Genomic DNA, 21,438 nt, shown 5'->3' with positions numbered 1-21,438 from the left:
TATATATTTAAATAAACCATCATCAGAATAAACCATGTAATAAAATACAATAATAATAATAATAATAATAATAATAATATATTTAATACAAAAATAGAAACAGCCTTTACATGAAGAAATGCTATTGGACCTTTAACAAAAATACCTGCCAGTATAAATGCAGCGAAAACCATGAAAATGTGCACAGAGAGTGTCTTTTACTCCGGAGGTATAAAAGTGTTTGGTCTAACCGGTCAGTTATTAGAAAAAAAGAGAAATACTATCTAAATAATAATTTAAATAATCAAATAAATCTAACAAAAACAGAGAATCTGTTATAAAGAGCAACAAATAAATGAACACAATCCATGTTATAGTTTATACTGTTGTGTTTCTGATTAACGTGTGTGTGTGTGTGTGTGTGTGTGTGTTCAGAGTTCAGAGTGTGTCGTGCGCCAGCGAGCGGAGTTTCTCCGTGTCCGAGGCTTGAGGAAGTGTGAGCGAGGGAAGCAGGAAGTGGATCTCCAGCCTGCCTGAGTGTTTAGCGAGAGCGATGCCGGAGTACGGGTTCTGCTTGGCGGCGTCGCCGAACACGGCCGTGGCTGATACGCTGCGCACAAATAAACGCAAAACGTTAGTGTTCTAATAATGTTACTATAGTAATATTGTGTGACTCTGTGGTTGCTATGGTGATTGCTATGGTGTTGTGTATGTCTGTTGTAGTTATGGTCAGTACGGGTCAGCGTGGAGGTCGTGGGTGATGAGCGGAGACTCGTCTCTCTGTGTCAGATCCCAGATGTGCAGGACGGATGCGGAGTCCAGAGCGCAGAACACGCAGCACCGCGTCGGGGAAAACTGCACACACTGAACAGCACCGCGGCCCGAACCCACGGCCCACTCACACACCGCCTCCTCACACGCCAACGCGTGGAGACGCACCCAACCGTCACTGCAGCCCACCTGCAACACACACACACACAGAGCACACACACATACGCGCACACATGCACACACACATGCGCACACACACACACATACGCGCACACATGCACACACACACACACACACATACGCGCACACACACACATGCGCACACACACACACATACGCGCACACACGCACACACACATACGCGCACACATGCACACACACACACACACACACACACATACGCGCACACACACACACATACGCACACATACGCGCACACACGCACACATACGCGCACACATGCACACACACACACACACACATACGCGCACACATGCACACACACACACACACACACACGCACACAGAAGCACACACACACACACACACACACACACACACACATACGCGCACACATGCACACAGAAGCACACGCACACACAGAGAGCACACACACACACACACACACATACGCGCACACATGGACACAGAAGCACACACACACACGCATACACACAGACACATGCACACACATGCGCACACAGACACATACACACGCAATGGGAGACGTGAATAGGTCATTTACAAACATCCTACTAACCTAGAACTATATAACAATAACATTTGTAACATTTGTATCCAATCCAACACACACACACACACACACACACACACAGACTGAGTAATCCTCACCAGAAAGAAAGGCTCTCCGGTGGGGCAGAACTCTAGAGCCGTGACTTCGGCTGGTCTCTCTCCCTCTTTAGGCCTGTAGAGCTTCGGGAAAGCTCGGACTCCGTGTCTGGTGCCGTGTCTCACCAAAGCCTACAGCAAAACACACACACACACACACGCACACACACACACACTTCAGCGTCTCTCCTTTCACCCAAACACACACCTTTAAAGCCCATAAAACCCATGACTGCTGTCTGATGAGGCTCATATAGGTTTTGTGGGAGGGGCTAGTTATAGGTAACGATGCGTGAGTTTGTTTATCGGCGTGTTTACAGTTTTCTCCGCTCACCATGTTACTGCCGATGAAGTAGTGGTTAGAATCTGAGGGGAGGAATTTCAGGACGAAGCTCAGGTGAGATGTGACTCCCATGACACCCATGTCCAGTCGAGGGGTGGTCTGTAGAGAGGAACTGTGAAGGAGCTTCACCTTCCCACCTGGACGCAGACCTGAGAAGGACAGGAAGGACACAGTGAGGACACAGGAAGGACGCAGTGAGGACACAGGAAGGACGCAGTGAGGACAGGAAGGACGCAGTGAGGACAGGAAGGACGCAGTGAGGACACAGGAAGGACACAGTGAGGACAGGAAGGACACAGTGAGGACAGAGTGAAAACAGGAAGGACACAGGAAGGACACACTGAAGAGAGGAAGGACACAATAAGGATGGCGGAGTGAGGACAGGAAGGACACAGTGAGGAGAGGAAGGACACGGTGAGGAGAGGAAGGACACGGTGAGGAGAGGAAGGACACGGTGAGGAGAGGAAGGACACGGTGAGGAGAGGAAGGACACGGTGAGAAGAGGAAGGACACGGTGAGGAGAGGAAGGACACGGTGAGGAGAGGAAGGACACGGTGAGGAGAGGAAGGACACGGTGAGGAGAGGAAGGACACGGTGAGAAGAGGAAGGACACGGTGAGGACAGGAAGGACACGGTGAGGAGAGGAAGGACACGGTGAGGCGAGGAAGGATGCAGTGAGGAGAGGAAGGACACAGTGAGGACAGGAAGGGCACCGTGAGGAGAGGAAGGACACAGTGAGGAGAGGAAGGACACAGTGAGGCGAGGAAGGACACAGTGAGGACCGGAAGGACACAGTGAGGACAGGAAGGACGCAGTGAGGACACAGTGAGGAGAGGAAGGACGCAGTGAGGACAGGAAGGACACCGTGAGGACAGGAAGGACACAGTGAGGAGAGGAAGGACACAGTGGGGACACTGATAAACTCACCCAGGTCTGTCTGGGATCCAGAATCATCAGCTTTGGGCAACTCGACTACAACCTGTATAAGAAAGTTGGAAACAGTGTTGCTAGGCAACGGGGAAATATGAACACAGGCTAGATAATGACTACCAGTTCGATTCAGCTAGCGTAGCATGTAGCTGTTAAACCTTTTACACATAATAATCGACGAAAGAAAACACTGGAAACATCAATATTTCTCTTACATGTGTTGACAAAAAGTTGCAAAACTTTGTATGAATAAAATGATTTTAAAAAACAATAATAATAATAATAATAATAATAATAATAATAATAATAATAATAAATGACTTACCCACAGATTCAGGAGTCCGGTTTCATCCAGTGACCCCAGCTGGAAGGACAGACCCAGCGACTCTGCAGTTTACAACAGAAAGGAAGCATCTTAAAAAAACTTCCTGTTTCTCTTCCTGGAAGAATACTGCTTTAAGTGAAAGTATGATTAAAAACACACAACATTAACCCTAGCATCAGACTGCGTTCAGTGCTACGTGACATTAGCTTGCTAATTCAACCAAGATCACTGGTAACTTTTGATTAAAAAAAAAAAAAAAATGGCTTCTGGTTATTACAACGTTTCTAAAATCAGTAACACTTTCCTAATATGGTCATAGCTTCCTGTTCCGGTTAACCCTCACTCTCTCTGGGGTTGTGTTTATTACACAAGAGGAACTGTGATTCTAATTCAAGATAATTTTATCTATAACAAACTTTTCATTTACTAAAAACTTTTAAAAATTATTAGAAGTATTACCTTCTTGGTCGGGCAGCAGTGGATCTCTAAGCCCCGCCCCCACGCTGACCAGCACAGGCTCGACGGATACTACAGAAGAGAAATGCCCCGCCCCTGACATCACAGCATCTACACACACACACACACACACACACATGTAGTCAAGCACACATAATAGTATTACTATGCATTAATATGTTGTTGATGATTTTCCTTTAACAGCATGACACCAAGTGTGTTATTCCTTAATAAACAGTATGAGCTGTGTGTGTGTGTGTGTGTGTGTTGAGTAGACTGGACTAACCGGTGGAGAACGTCGGGTGACGCAGCGTCCACTCCTCCTCACACACCCTGATGTGCGAGTGAGAGCCGGAATGTTCTCTCAGATCCCACACCAACACGGAACCCACGTCCGTCCCAGCGAACACCAGCGTGGCTTTCCCGGGACTGAAACAGCAGCTCCGCACCTGAGACACGGCGGGAAGAGAGACTCATACCTGCGCTTGCGTGTGTGTGTGTGTGTGTGTGTGTGTGTGTGTGTGTGTACCTCAGCTTCACAGACGAGGATTCTCTGAGGCGTGGACGGCTCCCAGATGTTCCACACGCAGATCAGCGTCTTACTGTCGAGTGTGACATCGCTCGAGCCGGAGCGCGGGGAGTGAACGGAGAGCAAGGTGTGGGTCTGCGTCTGGGAGAAGCGCAACAACGTCACCTGTCGACCTGCAAGCGCACACACACACGCACACACACACACAGACACACACACGCACACACACACACACACGCACACACAGACACACACACGCACACACACACACGCACACACGCGCACACAGACACACACGCGCACACACACACACACGCAGAGTGGTTTTAACAACAGACACTGTCACAGACCTAGCTGTACTGAAAGCTATATCTATGAGACATAGTATATGTGTGTGTGTTACCTTGTAGAAAGGTTAGTTGGGTCTGTGTGTGTATGTGTGTGTGCACGTGTGTGAGTGTGTGTGTGTGCATGTGTGTGTGTGTGAGTGTGTTTTTGAGTGTGTGTTTGTGTGTTGCCTTGTAGAAAGGTTAGTCTGGTCTGTGTGTGTGTGTGTGTGTGTGTGTGTATGTGTATGCGCGTGTGTGCGCGTGTTTGAGTGTGTGTGTGAGTGTGTGTGTGTTTGAGTGAGTGTGTGTGTGCGCGTATGAGTGTGTGTGTGTGTATGTGTTTGTGTGTGTATGTGTGTGTGCGTGTGTGTTTGAGTGTGTGTGAGTGTGTGCGTATGAGTGAGTGTGTGTGCGTTTGTGTGTGTGTGTGCGTGTGTGCGTGTGTGTTTGAGTGTGTGCGTGTCTTTGAGTATGTGTTTGAGTGTGTGTGAGTGTGTGTGTGTGCGCGTATGAGTGAGTGTGTGTGTGTGTGTGTGTTCAGCAGTGTGAGAGTGTGTGTGTGTGATTTAGAAAAGTTAGTTTGGTCTGTGTGTGTTTGAGTGAGTGTGTGTGTGTGTGTTTGTGTGCGTGTGAGTGTGTGTGTGTGTGTTTGTGTGCGTGTGAGTGTGTGTGTGTGTGTGAGTGTGTGTGTGTGTGTGTGTTTGAGTGAGTGTGTGTGTGTGTGTTTGTGTGCGTGTGAGTGTGTGTGTGTGTGTTTGTGTGCATGTGAGTGTGTGTGTGTGTGAGTGTGTGTGTGTGTGTGTGTGTTTGTGAGTGTGTTTGTGTGTGTGTGTTACCTTGCAGAAGGTTCAGTTGGGTGTTGAGCTGAACACAGCCGTCACTGAAGGAGTTTGTGCGTGTGTGTGTTTCTGACTGCAGCTTTTTCACCGAGTTGTTCTCAGAGATGTTCTCCTCCAGTAACACTGCCATCACCTGCAACACACACACACCAAACACACACACACACACACACACACACACACACACACATTAGATCTGGGTGAAGAACAGTGTTTTTAGTGAAAGCAGTAAAATAAATCCCACCTGTGTGGCAGAACGGAGAAACGCGGCGAGCCGCTTCGAGTCCACGCTCGTCCTGGTCACGGACTCGTCTGATGCATTCTGGGAAACCTGTGGGCCTGTGGGTAATTTAACATCCACCAGTCGGTCATTCTGTAGTTCACACACCTCCTCGTCTCATCTCGTATATACAGTGTATGTCTGTGACGTTGTGTTCCTCACCTCCACACGCGACGCTGGTCTCCGGCGGATGTTGTGTCCACGTGTCCGTGACGTCCGTCTCGTCTGTCTGAGTGTCTCTCTCGATGTTGTCCTTGTTGCACTGCACGTAGGCCTGTGAGAAACACACACAAAGGAGTGTGTCATGTCAGGAATAAAACACTCCGTGTCGTGCTGTTATAGTAAACTAATCAACAACAGGGTGGAGCGATGAAGCGGAGTCACTGTTACACTTCCTGAAGTGTGTTTTATTCCTCTTATACCGCAGCAACCTGCCAACACTAACACTTTATAATTTATTAAAGAACAACATGTTAGAATTTTTATCCATTTATAGTTACATTTAAGGTTAGGTCCCTCACCATGTTGCAGAGAAACGGCAAAAAAATCGTAAATTTCTCTGTCCAGAAAACTTAAAGTTATAGATTTACCTCTGACACTGGAGACTCCTTCCATAAACGTTAAATAAACGTTAAATAAAATGTCTCCTTACAGAAAAGTGACTCCTTATGAATTTTTTAAATCTGTTTATATGCAGCATCTGATGTACACGTCCCTGTGAACGAGCTGTTACTATAGAAACCATAACGTATCAGAGCGAGCGCATTGATATAAACCTGCACTACTGTCAGAGCTGCTGTTCTAGAGAATTAATCAACACCTTCTGACCAATCAGAGGCATTTTGTGTGATTAAATGCTTTCAGGGGAATCATTGTGAGTGTACAAGCTGATTAAAGAGTAAAAAATAAACTGTTGAACTGTTGAAGCGGTTTTTAAGAAACGGGGGGAAAAAAATGAACCTGAGTGACGATTATTACATCATAAAACGTAAGGGCCAATCAGATTCCAGTATGCAAATGAGATGAGAGTGTATGAAAGCTTGCAGCAGTTTTCGAGGGTAAAGGTGGTGCGGGTTTGTGTAGGATTGATCGAGTAATTTATTAAAATCATAGAATTATGTCTAGATTTCATTTTCATTCTCGAATAATAATTACAAATGTTACTTTAATAACTAATTAAATAAATAAAGATGTCAGGATAGTCAAACAGCACCTAAGCACCAAGATTTAAACCGTTTTACTATTTTAATTCTGATTAAACTGACATGAGTGTGTGAGTGTGTATGATTATTCTGTTAAAGCGGTGAATATTCAGTAGCAGAGACCTGCTTGGTGTTGGCCATCCCGTAGCTCTTGATGTACAAGTCGTACTCGCGGACTGGAGGCAAATCCAGGAGACACTCGGTGACGGAAAAGTCCAGATCGATCAGGCGCAGGAGCTCGGCGCTGCGTTTCCTACATCACAGAAACACCGTCAGATATCAACATCTCTCAGTCACAAGCTGCGCTTTATTTACATCTTCGAAGGAAAGATTTAAAAAAAAAAACTAGCTGCTCTAAGGTAAGTGAGATCTTTAAATGTAACTATAAGTGGATAAAAACAATGATGGGTCTTTGCTTAATAATTAAAAAGTCTCAGTGTTGCTCAGGCTGGTTGCTGTGGTGTAAGAGGAATAAAACGCTGTGTCATCAGGAAGTGCTGCGTGGTAGGAACACTGACTCCGCCTCATCGCACCACCACTCAGTTGATTATTTTCCTGTCACAGCACCACACAAGATCATTATTATTAACCAGTGACCAAGTGGAGGCGACTCACTTCTGTTTATCGGCTGCTTGCTGGTTTATCTCTCTCTGCCTCGCTGCGGTGAAGTCGATCACTCTGCCGTACGTTCGACTTTTCCTTGAGCGGCTCGCTGAGTCAGCACTCGCTAACACACACACACACACACACACACACACAGTAGAGTATATCATTCGAACAGTGCGGTGGAGGTGTGGTTTGTCATGTGGGAGGAGCCGGAGCAGTAATGGCTGAGTTTACACACCTGACCCTTGTTTCTGTTATGTATTTATCACTCTTTCTCTCTCTCTCTCTCTCTCTCTCTCTCTCTATCTATCTCTCTATCTCAGTATTAATTAACCCACCACACGCAGACGGTTTAGATTAGTGCTACCTCTGTGGGAGATCTCAGACTCCCGGGTTGAGGGTGTGGAGTTCACACTGCTGACCAGCTCGTTCTCCTTCTCCATGGCTCTCTGGATGGCCTCGAGCTCCCGTCTGCTGCGTGGACTCAGCTCTCTCTCTGCTTCCCTCCTTTCAGTTTCACGCACCTCTTCTTCTTCTTCTTCTTCTTTGTCCTCATCAAACTCCTCAAAGTCTTCCTCATAGTCCTGAAGAGAGACGGAGATTACTTGTTCAGCAGACACACAGGAGAGACACACAGGAGAGACACACAGGAGAGACACACAGGAGAGACACAGAAGAGACACAGAAGAGACATTCAGGAGAGACAAACAGAAGAGACACATTGGAGAGATACACTGGAGAGACACTCAGGAAAGACACACAAAAGAGACACACAGAAGAGACACACAGAAGAGACACACAGAAGAGACATACACAGGAGAGACACTCAGGAGAGACACTCAGGAGAGACACTCAGGAGAGACACACAGACGAGACACAGGAGAGACACACACAGGAGAGACACACAGATGAGACACACAGACGAGACACACAGACGAGACACACAGACGAGACACAGGAAAGACACACTGGAGAGACACTCAGGAGAGACGCACAGATGAGACACACAGATGAGACACATTGGAGAGATACACTGGAGAGACACACAGGAGAGACACTCAGGAGAGACACACAGGAGAGACACACAGGGAGACATACAGATGAGACACTCAGATGAGACACTCAGATGAGACACTCAGGAGAGACACTCAGGAGAGACACTCAGGAGAGACACACAGGAAAGACACTCAGGAGAGACACAAACTGATACTCTACAAATGGCGTGATAGACAGATTGTTACTGTAAATGCATTTTTTATATAATATCTGATCATCTGATAGTGTTTCTGCGCCATTTACAAGCTCTATCGCAAATCTAGCACAACAGGTGAAAGACTCGCCTCAGTTTTCAGGACTTTAATCCAATAAAAGAGAGAAGAATCGTCATTTTTGAGTCATTAATCCCATCAGACGAAGAACAGCGTGGATTTTCAACAGCGCAACATCAATCAGAGGGGATCAGCGTAGAGATTTCTAGCTCGATTTCTAGGTAACCCAGACTTACTTACTTACTGACTTTATTTATTTGTTTGTTTGTTTGTTTGTTTGTTTACATTCATAATTGCCTGAATGGTGTCTGGTGGGATTTACTAAATCACAAGAGTCTAAATTAGGAAAAGACGTCCAACGGTATTTAATTTACCAAAAAAACGATAAAACCCCGCCCATTTCTGACCCTGACTGCCGTCTGTAAATCTCCTGACAGTTTCTGAAGGTGCTGCTGGAGGAAACTAATCAACGACAGGGCGGAGTGATGAAGCAGAGTTCCTCTTACCACCCCAAAGTGTTTTATTCCTCTTATACCACAGCCATATTTTTATCAGTTTATAGTTACATTTAACATTGTGAAAGTTAGTTCCTGTTAAAGCAGCTATAAACATCGTTCCATCACCAGCCTCTTTTTTTTAACTCTTGAATTTAATCAGGAATTTAACATCACTGTGGTATAAAACAAATATAACGCACAGATATTTTAATTCTATTTGCAGTTCAGTTGTTTGGGAGGTTTTGTGATGACAGCAGTGAGGTACTGTTTTGGGAACTGGATGGATGGATGGATGGATGGATGGACAGATTTCTCTGTGTGTGTGTCTTCTGCACCAAAAACTCACCATTCTCTTGTAACACCAATCCGTTTGAAAGCAATGTGTATGACACAGAAACACACACACACACACACACACACACAGATGTGATGATATGACCCATGGGCTGTAACTCGTCAACTCTAACAGAGCATGGGAAACTCCACTCTCACCTCAAAATCATCCTCATAATCTTCATTCCCATAATCCTCTGCTCCTTCGCGCTTGTCCTCCATCACCTCGTTTTCAACCTGCGTGTATTAATACACCACTGTGTTAATATAAACCTGCTGTTATAGTAAAGTAATCAACACCTTCTGACCAATCAGAATCCAGAATTCAGCAGCGCTGTGGTGTAGACACACCTTTACTGTCTCACAGCAGGTAATATAACTGTGTGTGTGTGTGTGTGTGTGTGTGTTTACCTCATGCTCAGTTTTCCTGTGTTTGCTCTCGTTCTCTCTGTGTCTCTGTTCTCTCTGTTTATCTCTCTCCTCTCTCTCCTTCACTCCATCTCCATCCTGGCTGTGTCTGTGTCTCCGCTCTGTCGCTCCGTCCTCCTAAAACCAGCAGTGACGTGAGGTCAAACACACACACACACACCACACACACACCACACACACACACACCACACACACACACCACAAAACACACACGCTACAGCTGGGACCAAACATCTGAGTGCACCATAAAAACTAAAGACATCACGCTGTTCATCTGAATTATTCATCAGTGTGTTATTTTAACTCAGACCCCTGTGCTGAATAATCCTGTATGACTCTGTTCGGTTCGGTTCAGCTCGGTTCTGTTCTACTGGGTTCGGTTCAGCTCGGTTCTGTTCTACTGGGTTCGGTTCAGCTCGGTTCTGTTCTACTGGGTTCTGATCAGCTCGGTTCTGTGCTGCTCTCATTTGTTCTCAGCTCAATTCTGCTTGAATCTGTTCTCTCCTTCTCGGTTCTGTTCTGCTCGGTTCTGGACAGCTCTGCTCTGTTCTCTTCTGCTAATCTTAGATCTGTTCTGCTGTGTCCTGCTCAGCTCACTTCTGTTCTACCCAGCTCAATTCTGCTGGATTCTGTTCTCTCCTCTCTCTCCTTCTTGGTTCTGCTCAGCTCAACTCGAGTCAGTTCTGTTCAGTACAAACTAATTATTAAGTTATATTAGTGTTTCAGAACTGATGACATAAACACAGTGCACTCAAACGCCTGGACCCGACTGTAGTCTATTTATTATTATTATTATTACTGTTATTATTATTATTATTGATATTAATATTATATTAGTTTGCTATATTGAGTTATAAGGTTGAATCTTACATGCTGCTCTTTCTCTCTTCTCCGCTCTCTTCTTTCCTCTAAAACACAAGACAAAGAAGTTAAAGGAGGCGTGGCCTCTGTGTGTCAGTCTCAGTAAAGGAGGCGTGGCCTCTGTGTGTCAGTCTCAGTGAAGGAGGCGTGGCCTCTGTGTGTGTCAGTCTCAGTGAAGGAGGCGTGGCCTCTGTGTGTGTCAGTCTCAGTGAAGGGGGCGTGGCCTCTGTGTGAGTGTCAGTCTCAGTGAAGGAGGCGTGGCCTCTGTGTGTCAGTCTCAGTGAAGGGGGCGTGGCCTCTGTGTGTCAGTCTCAGTGAAGGAGGCGTGGCCTCTGTGTGTCAGTCTCAGTGAAGGGGGCGTGGCCTCTGTGTGAGTGTCAGTCTCAGTGAAGGAGGCGTGGCCTCTGTGTGTGTCAGTCTCAGTGAAGGAGGCGTGGCCTCTGTGTGTGTCAGTCTCAGTGAAGGAGAAATAAAACTGTTTAATATCCTCACCTCGGTCTGTTTGTCCCGTGTGCTGTCTGTGGCTGTGTTTCTCTCGTCTTTCTTGCTCTCTCCGTTCTTTTTCCTGTTCTTCACCTCTGTGGCTTTCACCGTCTCGCCGATGCTCCCTCTCTCTCTGCCTCTCTTTCCTGTCTTTCTCTCTCTCCCGGAACCTGCCTTCCCCATGTAGACTAACTGCCTTCTCTTTTCTTCTTTCATTTTCTCGCTCTGCCCTCCTCCTCTCCCTCTCTCTGTCTTTCTCCCTATCCCTCTCTTCCCCTTTATCTCTCACTGCCTCCCTTGCTCTATCTCTCTCTTTCTCTCTCAGTCTATCTCTGTCCTTTTCTCTGTCCCTCTTTTCTCTCTCTCTGTCCTTTTCTCTGTCCCTCTTTTCTCTCTCTCTGTCCTTTTCTCTGTCCCTCTTTTCTTTCTCTCTATCCTTTTCCCTATCCCTCTCTTTATTTCTGTCTCTATCTTTCTCCCTATTCCTCTTTTCCTTCTCTAAATCTTTTTCCCTGTCTCTCTCTTTCACCCTCTCCCTCTCTCTCAATCCATCTCTGTCTCTTTCTTTCACTTTTTCTCTGTCTCTATCCTTATACTTCTCTCTCTGCCTCTCTTTCTCTCTGTCTCGGTACTCGGTCTCACCCCCATCTCTCTCTCGCTCTCTCCTGCTCTCTTTCTCTCGTTCATCCCTCTCTTCTCCCCTCCTGCCGCTTTCCTCTCTGTGCTTCCTCCTCTCTCTCTCTGGGTCACGGTGTGATCGCTCTCTCCTCCTGCTCTCCTCCTCTTGGCTCTGGGAAGTAATCAGTATTTTTGTTGCCAGATGCACAGTTTTTCTGCATTATTGGGTTTATTTTTTATTGCTTTATAAATGTAAACAATCTTAAACATAAGTAATAACCGTCAGGTTTCGCTGTTAGCTTCTAAACACAAACATTCTTTTTTCACTCAACATTCTCCAGTAATGTTTAGCATCATATTAATGAGAAATCCAGTAGAGAAGTAGTATAGACTTTGAAGCAAACGCTGGACTCAAAGTCCCAGAATGCAGTGCGGCTACACGAGTTACAGCAGAGACTTGGCTCGGCAAGATGACAGTGTTACCAGCGTGAAAGTTTGAAGCACTAAAGCACCGCTGCATCGCTCTCTTTAGGTGGAGATGATGCGAGAGCTAAATCTCTAATCACTGCACCACTATCAGCACGGCATTGTGGGTAATGTAGGAAACTGTTAACCAAAGCCATGACAGCAGTTTAAAAGATCAGAAAAACATTACAAAATAAATCTTACATGCTGCTGATGTTGATTTTAAAGAACAAGAAGTAGTTCAGGGTGGAATTTTCCTTTCACACACACACACACACACACACTTACCCGTATGTGCTTTATTAAATCTTCAGATCTCCATGTGTCTTCTCTGGTTATTTTCTTAAGTAAAAGAGGAGAAGAAGCAGCAGAAAGACGCATTATCACATCATTATAGGGATTTGAGACACTTTAGATTTCAACTAGAGCGTTAAAATGCGTTAAAGGTGACATTTATACACATAAAATAATAATATAATGAATAATAATAACAATGTTTGGATGATAAGAGCCTCTAATATACTGCAACAGCTCATAATCACTAACTCACATCTCTTTATTTAACTGTACTGCTAATTTACTAACTAAATAACGGATGATTTAATGATCAATTATTTGTTATTATTTTAATAAAACACTTTTTGAAGATAAACCGTGTGATATCCTCACCTTTCCGGAGTACATCGCTGATCCTAACTCCTCTTTTAAGCCCTGTTATTCAGTTAGGTTTGTGTTGACACCGCCGGCCGCCATGACACCCCGCCACAACGCTACCGCGCATGCGCATTCGCCTGAACCCCATAGTAACTGCGTCATAGCAACAGGAAGAGCAATCGAGCACAGAGCGCTCGAGCTAACTCGGGAATCGCCATGGAGACGCAGACCAGACGAGCTGATCATCGACCCGGAGAACTAACAACAAAAACAAACCATGTCAATAAATCAACTTATTTTACCTGCTAATTATTACAACAGCTATTATAAACTCTCTTATTTTACATTAAATTATACTTTATACATGTGAATTACATTTCAATTATTTATATAGTGACTGATATATTTATTATGTTCAGTTTCACATGACACTCACCATCATTGTCATTATTTATGTATTTATTTATGTGTTTATTTATTTGCAATTTATTTATTGGTAATTTTCATTTGCTAACTTAGTCAATTATTGTTGGCAAATGCTATCTATCTATCTATCTATCTATCTATCTATCTATCTATTTCTTCCTTTATTTGTTTGTTTGTTTGTTTGATTGATTGTTTGTTTGATTGATTGTTTGTGTGATTGATTGATTGTTTGGTTGATTGACTGTTTAATTGATTGACTGATTGTTTGTTAGGTTGATTGTTTGTTTAATATATAACAGAAAAATCAGCTTAATTTTTAAAAGTGTTTTTACTGGTTGAATATTTGTTCATTAAAGATATGGATCAGTAAATAAATATATTTCATATTTAACGGTTTAAAAATGAGCCTTTTTCCTTCTTTCACTGAATTATATAATATTTAGTATTAGTGTTCAATTACTATGTATTTTTTTACTATTACACTGTTTGCTTAATTATTTCTGTTTACTGATTTATTTACTCGATTTAGAAAATAAAATGTAATGTTTGCCTTTTATTTATTATTTAAATTATATAAATATAGAATTTATTGCTATTATGCTAATATTATACAATGACTCAAAGTCAAGACAGTGACTCAAAGTCGAGACAAGACAATGACTCACAGTTGAGACAGTGACTCAAAGTCGAGGCAATGACTCAAAGTCAAGCCAATGGATTACTTTCAGTTTAATTTTTGAAAACTTATAAACTTGAGTTCAATATCCAAAACAAACCTTGCCAAGACACCTGGAGTTAAAGAGAAGCAATAATTTCAGATAACGTAATGGAGCTCTCGTATTTTATTCACCTCAAAGCGCAGGAAGCGTCGCTTCTCTGACACCTCGTCTATATTTTATCGTTCTGCGTTTTAGTGAGACGAGGGGAAGAGAAACGAGCGAGCGCTTCCTGGACCATCTTTACACCGAAGAAAAAGAATAAAAACAACTTTTTTTATTCCAGAATATAACACAATCTTTCCCGACATGTCCAATCAGACGGGATCAGACCGGATCAGACCGGATCTAATGCAGATGTGTCAGCTGGAGTTGGTTCTTCTGCGCAGTTTACAGACAGGAAACTTTCCAGACGCGCGCACGAGCAGTCGGTGAAAACTTAACCGCATGATGGATTGTTATTCCGGGGATGATTCCCTTACCAACTTCCATATGGAAAACTCATCCCGTCTGAGTAGGGCTTTCTCTCTCTCTCTCTCTCTCTCTGTGTTTACCTGCAGCAGGTGAGCGCCAGGGGGAGCTTCTGAGCCGTGTGTGTGTGTGTGTGTGTGTGTGTGTGTGTGTGTGTGTGTGTGTGTGTGTGTGTGTGTGTGTGTGGCTCAGCAGCTGCTGTCATAACGATCGAAACAGACACACGCACACACACACACACACACGCACACATACACGCGCACGCGGTGCAGGAGCGCGCAACACAATGGCGAGGAAATCCGTCTCATGTTCTCGGTTTGCTCTTGACCAGTGAGCGCGATTGCGCGAGGAAAATGGACGAGCTGACGTGAGCTCGGGGTTGAAGTGGAGAGTGTAGTAACGGACAGCAACCGACACAGACGCCGGGTAAACTTGGGCAGTGTAACGGGGAGCTGAGGCAGGAGGCAGGGGGCAGGAGGGGCAGGAGACAGGAGACAGGGGGCAGGAGGCAGGAGACAGGAGGGGCAGGAGGAAGAGGCAGGAGACAGGAGGCAGGGGCAGGAGGCAGGAGGCAGGGGCAGGAGGGGCAGGAGGCAGAGGCAGGGGCAGGAGGCAGGAGGCAGAGGCAGGGGCAGGAGGCAGAGGCAGGGGCAGGAGGCAGGAGGCAGAGGCAGGAGGCATGAGCGGAACCGGAGCTCCTGGAGCGCAGGATGCGGCGCAGAAGAGCAGCAGCACCGCCGCTCCTCCTCTTCCTCCACCTCATCATCCTCATCCTCATCATCCCGGGGAGACCCGAATGCCACCGGAACCGAGCGCGCAGGACGCACCGACTTCCTCCTGCACTTCCTCTTCCTCTTCCTCTTCCTCCGCCGGGCGCGTGGCGCGGACCTGGGTGCGCTTCGCCAAAGCCTTCGTGCTCATCTTCCCCGTGTACGCGCTCGGCTACTTCGAGTTCAGCGTCAGCTGGTTGCTGATTGGCCTCGCCATCTTCTTCTTCTGGAGGAGGAACTCGGGCTGTAAGAGCTCCAGGCTGAGCCGAGCGCTGGCGTTCCTCCAGCAGCAGCAGCAGGAGATGGAGATGGAGATGAAGGAAGAGGAGGAGAAGAAGAGCAGCGACGCGCGCGCACTGGACACCCCCGAGCTGCCCTCATGGGTGAGACACCACTCACTATCACTCCTTACTGACCTCATAGTAAAGGAGCTCAGGGTACAGGATACACAGGAGGTCATTTTCAACCATATACAGCGCTGTGCAAAAGTTTTAGCACCCTATGGTTTTTTTTTTTTTTTTTTTTTTAGTACAAACTTTGTTATAGATGTTTATTTTCTGACTTCTACATTATTGATTCAGTACAAAAACATTTTAGATTCCAAACATTAGTTTTCCAGCACAAAATGAAATGTTACAGAAAAATGTTTGTATGTCAGTAAAGAAAGCAGCAGATTCCATAAGAGACACTTTTCAGATAAAAACATAATGAAGGCTGCTGGGTTTCGCTGCAGAAATAAGAAGCGAGTCGACAGTCAAAGTCTCCAGAAGAACTGTGGCTGCTTCTGCAAGATGCTCAGTAACACTTCCAGCTCATTTCCTTATAAAACTGCACACACTGCACCTGAGATTGCTGTTTTTAAAAAAAAAAAAACAAAAAACAAAAAAACAAAGGATCGTCACACCAAATACTGACTTTGTTTCATTTATTACTGTTTACTGCTCTTTATAGTATTTTTTTAAAATGTAGAAACATTTAATTTCATTATTTTTTGAAGGCATCTTTGCTCTACAGCTTTGCGTGTGCCTAAGACTTTTGCACAGTACTGTACATTAAAAAAAAATTCTGTTTAGCTTTTTCAATCATCCTCCAGAAACATGGAAATAGAAAATCGTCTCCCAGAGCGTGTCTGGAAGTTTGCTTACACATTTCTCCAAACATGAACAGTGAACGGACTTCAGATTAAAGGAGCACGTAGAGTACAAGAGATCCTTTGCAAGATTTATTTATTAAAAATGCATTTTTATCAGCCTCAAAATTGAAGACATGTCACGCTTCCTTGAAATTTGTGCCCCAGAATTGTATCAGTGAACTGATTTCACATTAAAGATCAATCGAGTAGAGATCTTACCGTTAATATACATTAGTATAAGGTTTTTTATCGAGGTGTATGGAGCTGTGTTATATATTTAGATGAATATGGAGTGAACGAACAAGTGCAAAATGAGCATTCTGATCTGATCTAGGAATAAGATGGTAAATACAGTAATTAATTATAAAGTGTAAATGAAAACAGACAAGCGGCAGCTTTTGTCCTCCCAAGCACCTGGTGGTTATCATTAAAAACCTCATCTCTAGTTTATTTGAAATTACGGCCCTATAGAAACCAATTCACGTGTCACGAACCTTCGAGACAATGCTCTCTGTGCGCTTTTGTCCAGGGTTCGAGCAAAAAGACCTTCTAGGAGTCTTTTATTTTCGAAGAGCAGAAGTTTGATCACTTTAAACCGACCTAGAAAAAGCTGATTCATTGTTAGACTGAACATTTCATCAGCCAATGAGAGGTTCTCCTGTATAGCGCTGAAGTTCTGCCTCATAAAGTCGTCCTGATTTCGAGTATGGAAATGATCCATGCTAAAACTGCAAATGCTGATTCTCATTCTCGTGTTCAGTCTCATTCTGTTTTTCCACTTCTCTGACATCAAGCAGTCGATCTCAAACCGGGGTCCGGGGTTGGAGAGGGCTCTGTAAATGTTTTTATTTTATTTTTTAAAGAATTCGTGTGACAGTGCTGGAAAATACATCCCATCATTATCAAAGGTACTACATTCATTATCGAGGTCTTATAGCTATCAGCCTGCTTGACTGGCCGCTTGAAGGCAAGATAAGATAAGATTCTTGCCAACAGTTGCTCTATAACAGTTACAAAGACAGAAGTAGCCAAAATGACAACAAAACAGCATCATTTGTAGAAAAAAAAGAAAGTAAAGCAATATAAAAAAAGATAGGATACAATAAAACACGAGTGGTTAGCACGGTTTGCCTCGCAGCTCCAGGATGGGGGTTCGATTCCCGCCTCCGCCCTGCGTGCACAGACTTTGCATGTTCTCCTCGTGTTTCGGGGATTTCCTCCAGGTACTCCGGTTTCCTCCCCGAGTCCAAAGACATGTGGAGTAGGCTGACTGGCATTTCCAAATTGCCTGTAGTGTGTGAATGGGTGTGTGTGTGTGTGTGTGTGTGTGCGATTGTTCCCTGCGATAGCCTGGCACCCCATCCAGGGTGTCCCCTGCCCTGAGTCCCCTGAGAAAGGATGGACATGGATGGATGGATGGATGGATGGACAATAAAACACTATATAGTGTTAGGATCCAAATCCAGAAAGTGACACGAGTGAAGTGTCTGAGTGAAACAGTGAAACTACTGAGTGATAATAACTCAAAAACAAGTGGCATTGGACTTACACTCTCAAAAAAAAAAAAAAAGGGTACTGAACTGTACCTTTCATTTCAAGGGGTTTCTGTACCTTTCAAAGGGTGGTACCCTTATAACGTGTGTACGTTTAATATGTATAATTCACCAGGAAATGTTGATGTAGTGCATCTTTATAAAGATTCAAGGTACATAATTACATTTGTCTTTAAAGTAAAGCTTTAAAAGTTCGCTACATGCACCTTTCTAGAAAAAAGACACACACTGTAGGTACAAAATGGTGTACGCTTGAATGGACAAGGACAGATACAGTTTAGTTCCTTTGTACTGAAAGTGTACAGTGTGTTCTGCTGGTGGAAAGTTCAGGAATTAAAAGTTCTGTGGCTCCTGTAAATAACCAGAATGTTATAGTTTACATAATGAGCTTAATAGTTGGATTACGTCCATAAAGTAAATCCCCGACTGCAAAAAAGTTTTCAAGGAAAAGTTTTGGGCAGGAAAAGTGACACGTACACAGGGTTCCTCATGCGCCAAATGGAGTCGATCAGCTGAGACGTGCTCAGTGTCTGAAGCCTGTCTCTATAGTTTCAGAAGTCTACAGCTGCATGCCTGATCACACACACACACCACACGTTCAGTAATGAGGGATGCACTGAGCCACTTTTTCCATTTTCGATACCCTAATATCCAGCAACTGACATCCTGACAGGAACGAACCATCAGTGGTGTAATGGCGAAGGGCTTCTAATCCCGAACAGGGACATAGTTTCCATTTCCCTGTTTCTCTCCGTAGGTCGACCTTCAGGTTCATTCTTAGAGCTCTGTGTTTTATCGCAGCATCAGTCAGCTGACTAAAATACCCGACATATTCTGTATATATATGCTGTATAGATATATAATACAGTGTGTGTGTGCGTGTGTGTGTGTGTGTTCAGTGGAAAGCCGGGTCACAGGGCGAGTGTAGATTATTTCCGGCAGGTGTTTGGTGTGTGAACCGTGCCACAGTGACCCTTAGCTCTCTCTACATGACATCAGTAGAAGATGCTACGGGATTACATGTCATTAATCTACACAAAATAGTCCGTAATATTGAATATTGATAGTTATTTACAAGGGGGAAAAAATGTAAAAGGGATTACATACATTGCTGTGAAACCTGTGAATCATTTCTGGTGAAATCAATCACCATCAGAAGTGAGATAATGAGATGTGTGCAATTAAAGTGTCACATGACCTCAGTATAAATACACATGTTCCTGAAAGAGCCCAGAGTGTGTTAGAGAACATAGCTAAACACATAGCGTTATGAAGACCAAGGAGCTATCAAAACAAGTCAAAGGTCTGGAAAATTATCAATCAGCATTTGTTTAAAAAAAAAATCTCAATCTTTGAACATCACACAGAGTGACATTAAGTCCAACGTCCATGACTCTGCCTAGAGGAGGCCGTCCATCAAAAGTCAGTAACTGGTATGGAGGGCATTAAGGCAGAGATGCAACGCTTAACATGATGCTACCACCACCATGCTTCAGTGTGAGGACAGTGTTCCTAGTGAATATGTTAGTAATCACAACTTTGTGTGTGTGTGTGTGTGTGTGTTTTTAAATTGTAAATAATTCTGCAAACTATACTGACTCCCTACACACACTTCAATATTATGCCTTGTTTTGTGTATATACATGACATAAAGTCCAAATTAAATCCGTTTCGTTTCCAGGTTGTAACACTACAAAATGTAGGAACATTCAAGAGGGTGTGAATACTTATGCAAGAATACAATTCCAATACATATGGAATTTTCATTTGGTGCTTGTTATAGCGTTACCCTCATTTGCGTTGTTATTATAAACCACAGGGAATAAAGCAGTTACTCAGAAGAGTTAAAGCTGTTGAATCTCTTGAGTGAGTCGAGTCATGTCAGCTAAATGATTCATTTTGATTCGTTCACTGATTCGCTAATTCTGTTCAATTTCTGCTTGGATCATGCAAACAGCTAGGGTTTTTCGATGGGCATGCTGATTTATAAAAATAGTTAATAATCAGTTTTGCATGGTACTGGCATACCTCTGTTTCTGTGTTTAATAAATATGTAGATATATTTACTTATATAGCAAAAAAAACAATTTTTTAATTTCGATGTTTATATAGAGTGTTAATTACTCAAAAAAATTCCTGATGCTCAATTTTACGTGGTTTTAAATAAATATGAAAAATACATATGTGACTAGGCAACCAATCAGATTTGAAGGGCTAGCTCCACCTCCTTCTTTTATCTGTGGCTTAAAATGTGCAACCTAGAAGAGAGAAAGAAAAAGCGAGTGGAGTTTCCTCAATCCTAGCAGTTACAGCGTGTCAAGTTTACGTGATCCACAGCAGCGTAACGCTTTCCACCGAAGCTAAACTTGTCACGGCACGGCTGTGTAAACACACTGACCCAGAGCGTGACTGAGTCTAAGTTTGGATCCCAGTTGATCCTCTACTCCTCGCTGATGGCCACAGAGGCTCTGTGATGGTCTTTCATTCCACAAGGTGACCAGGATTTCCACCCTGTTTTAATCTCCAGTACTGCAGTGCTGTCTTCCTGCCAGCAGAGCCGAAGCCTCGTGACCAGACATGTGCTAACATGCACATCGTATAATTGCATACAACGTGTTAAGTAAAGAAAAAAAACCACTCAGTGTCACACTGTTCTAGGGAAATAATCAGCAGCGGGGTGGTGTGACGAAGCGGACTTACTGTTACCTCACCAAAGATTATTTTCCTACAACAACACATCCTGAAGTGTTTTATTCCTCTTATACCACAACAATTTACCAATGATTACAATTTCTTATTTATTAAACGTCGTACTTTTTAGCCTTTATTTATTACACGTCACACTAGCTTTACCTCTGACTGTTACAAAGCACTGACACTGGAGACTCCTTCCATAAATGTTAAATAAACATCTCCTTACATGGGTTTTAAATCCATTTATGTATCTTTAAAGAACGCTTAAGAGTCCTCTGAGGGAGACAAGATGAAAAAACTCTTTAAGTATCTTTTCCAGTAGCGATTGCGTGACAGCCAGATCACATAATTGCAGTCTTAGCGCTTGAACCTGATATCATGACTCTCCGTGCAGAGCATTTCTGTTTCCTTAGCAACATACGAGTGGTGGATGGAGGTTCATCTCAGGTTGGGATTGTCAAAGCTCAGCACACGAGGGATGTAACCCAACACGAATGCATTATTCAGAATGAACTGCTAATGTTAACTGTAAAAAATGATATCTTGGCAAGTGAAATATCTCGAATATAGGTTCTCATCCCCCACACGCTGCTCTAACACACCTGACCCAGTTCATGAAGAGCCGTAATT

General features: G+C 43.9%; 2 protein-coding genes across 5 annotated transcripts in view; one reads left to right on the top strand and one right to left on the bottom strand.

The window, feature by feature from the left end:
- Window positions 1–62: 62 nt before the first annotated feature.
- dync2i1 (dynein 2 intermediate chain 1) lies at window positions 63–13,183 on the bottom strand. The gene is made up of 21 exons (XM_034303796.2): window positions 13,062–13,183; window positions 12,681–12,734; window positions 11,319–12,099; window positions 10,836–10,873; window positions 9,948–10,082; window positions 9,696–9,773; window positions 7,806–8,022; window positions 7,448–7,559; window positions 6,956–7,085; window positions 5,793–5,904; window positions 5,595–5,689; window positions 5,348–5,483; window positions 4,183–4,355; window positions 3,940–4,102; window positions 3,657–3,764; window positions 3,198–3,259; window positions 2,870–2,921; window positions 1,934–2,091; window positions 1,603–1,731; window positions 716–939; window positions 63–589 (listed from the first exon to the last, which is right to left on the bottom strand). Exons 1-21 carry the CDS (start codon window positions 13,074–13,076, stop codon window positions 418–420), a joined length of 3,144 nt encoding a protein of 1,047 aa, XP_034159687.2. The 5' UTR covers window positions 13,077–13,183; the 3' UTR covers window positions 63–417.
- Window positions 13,184–15,276: 2,093 nt separating this feature from the next.
- The window catches only part of esyt2b (extended synaptotagmin-like protein 2b), a 45,659-nt gene continuing 39,497 nt past the window's right edge, over window positions 15,277–21,438 (top strand). For all 4 annotated transcript variants that reach the window (XM_053233321.1, XM_053233320.1, XM_053233319.1 and 1 more), the window contains exon 1: window positions 15,277–15,812. In XM_053233321.1, coding sequence (XP_053089296.1) covers window positions 15,339–15,812 — 474 coding nt within the window. In that variant the 5' untranslated portion in view covers window positions 15,277–15,338. The remainder of the gene's footprint in view (window positions 15,813–21,438) is intronic.

Source organism: Pangasianodon hypophthalmus, chromosome 4, assembly GCF_027358585.1.
Source record: "Pangasianodon hypophthalmus isolate fPanHyp1 chromosome 4, fPanHyp1.pri, whole genome shotgun sequence".
Lineage (NCBI taxonomy): Eukaryota > Metazoa > Chordata > Actinopteri > Siluriformes > Pangasiidae > Pangasianodon > Pangasianodon hypophthalmus.
This window is presented reverse-complemented; position numbering and strand designations above follow the sequence as displayed.

Coding starts and splice junctions, on each gene's coding strand:
- dync2i1 (XM_034303796.2), bottom strand. Junction 7,086..7,447: donor CAAGCAGCCGATAAACAGAA/GTGAGTCGCCTC, acceptor TCTGTGATGTAG/GAAACGCAGCGCCGAGCTCC. Junction 2,922..3,197: donor CCGGACTCCTGAATCTGTGG/GTAAGTCATTTA, acceptor TTTCTTATACAG/GTTGTAGTCGAGTTGCCCAA.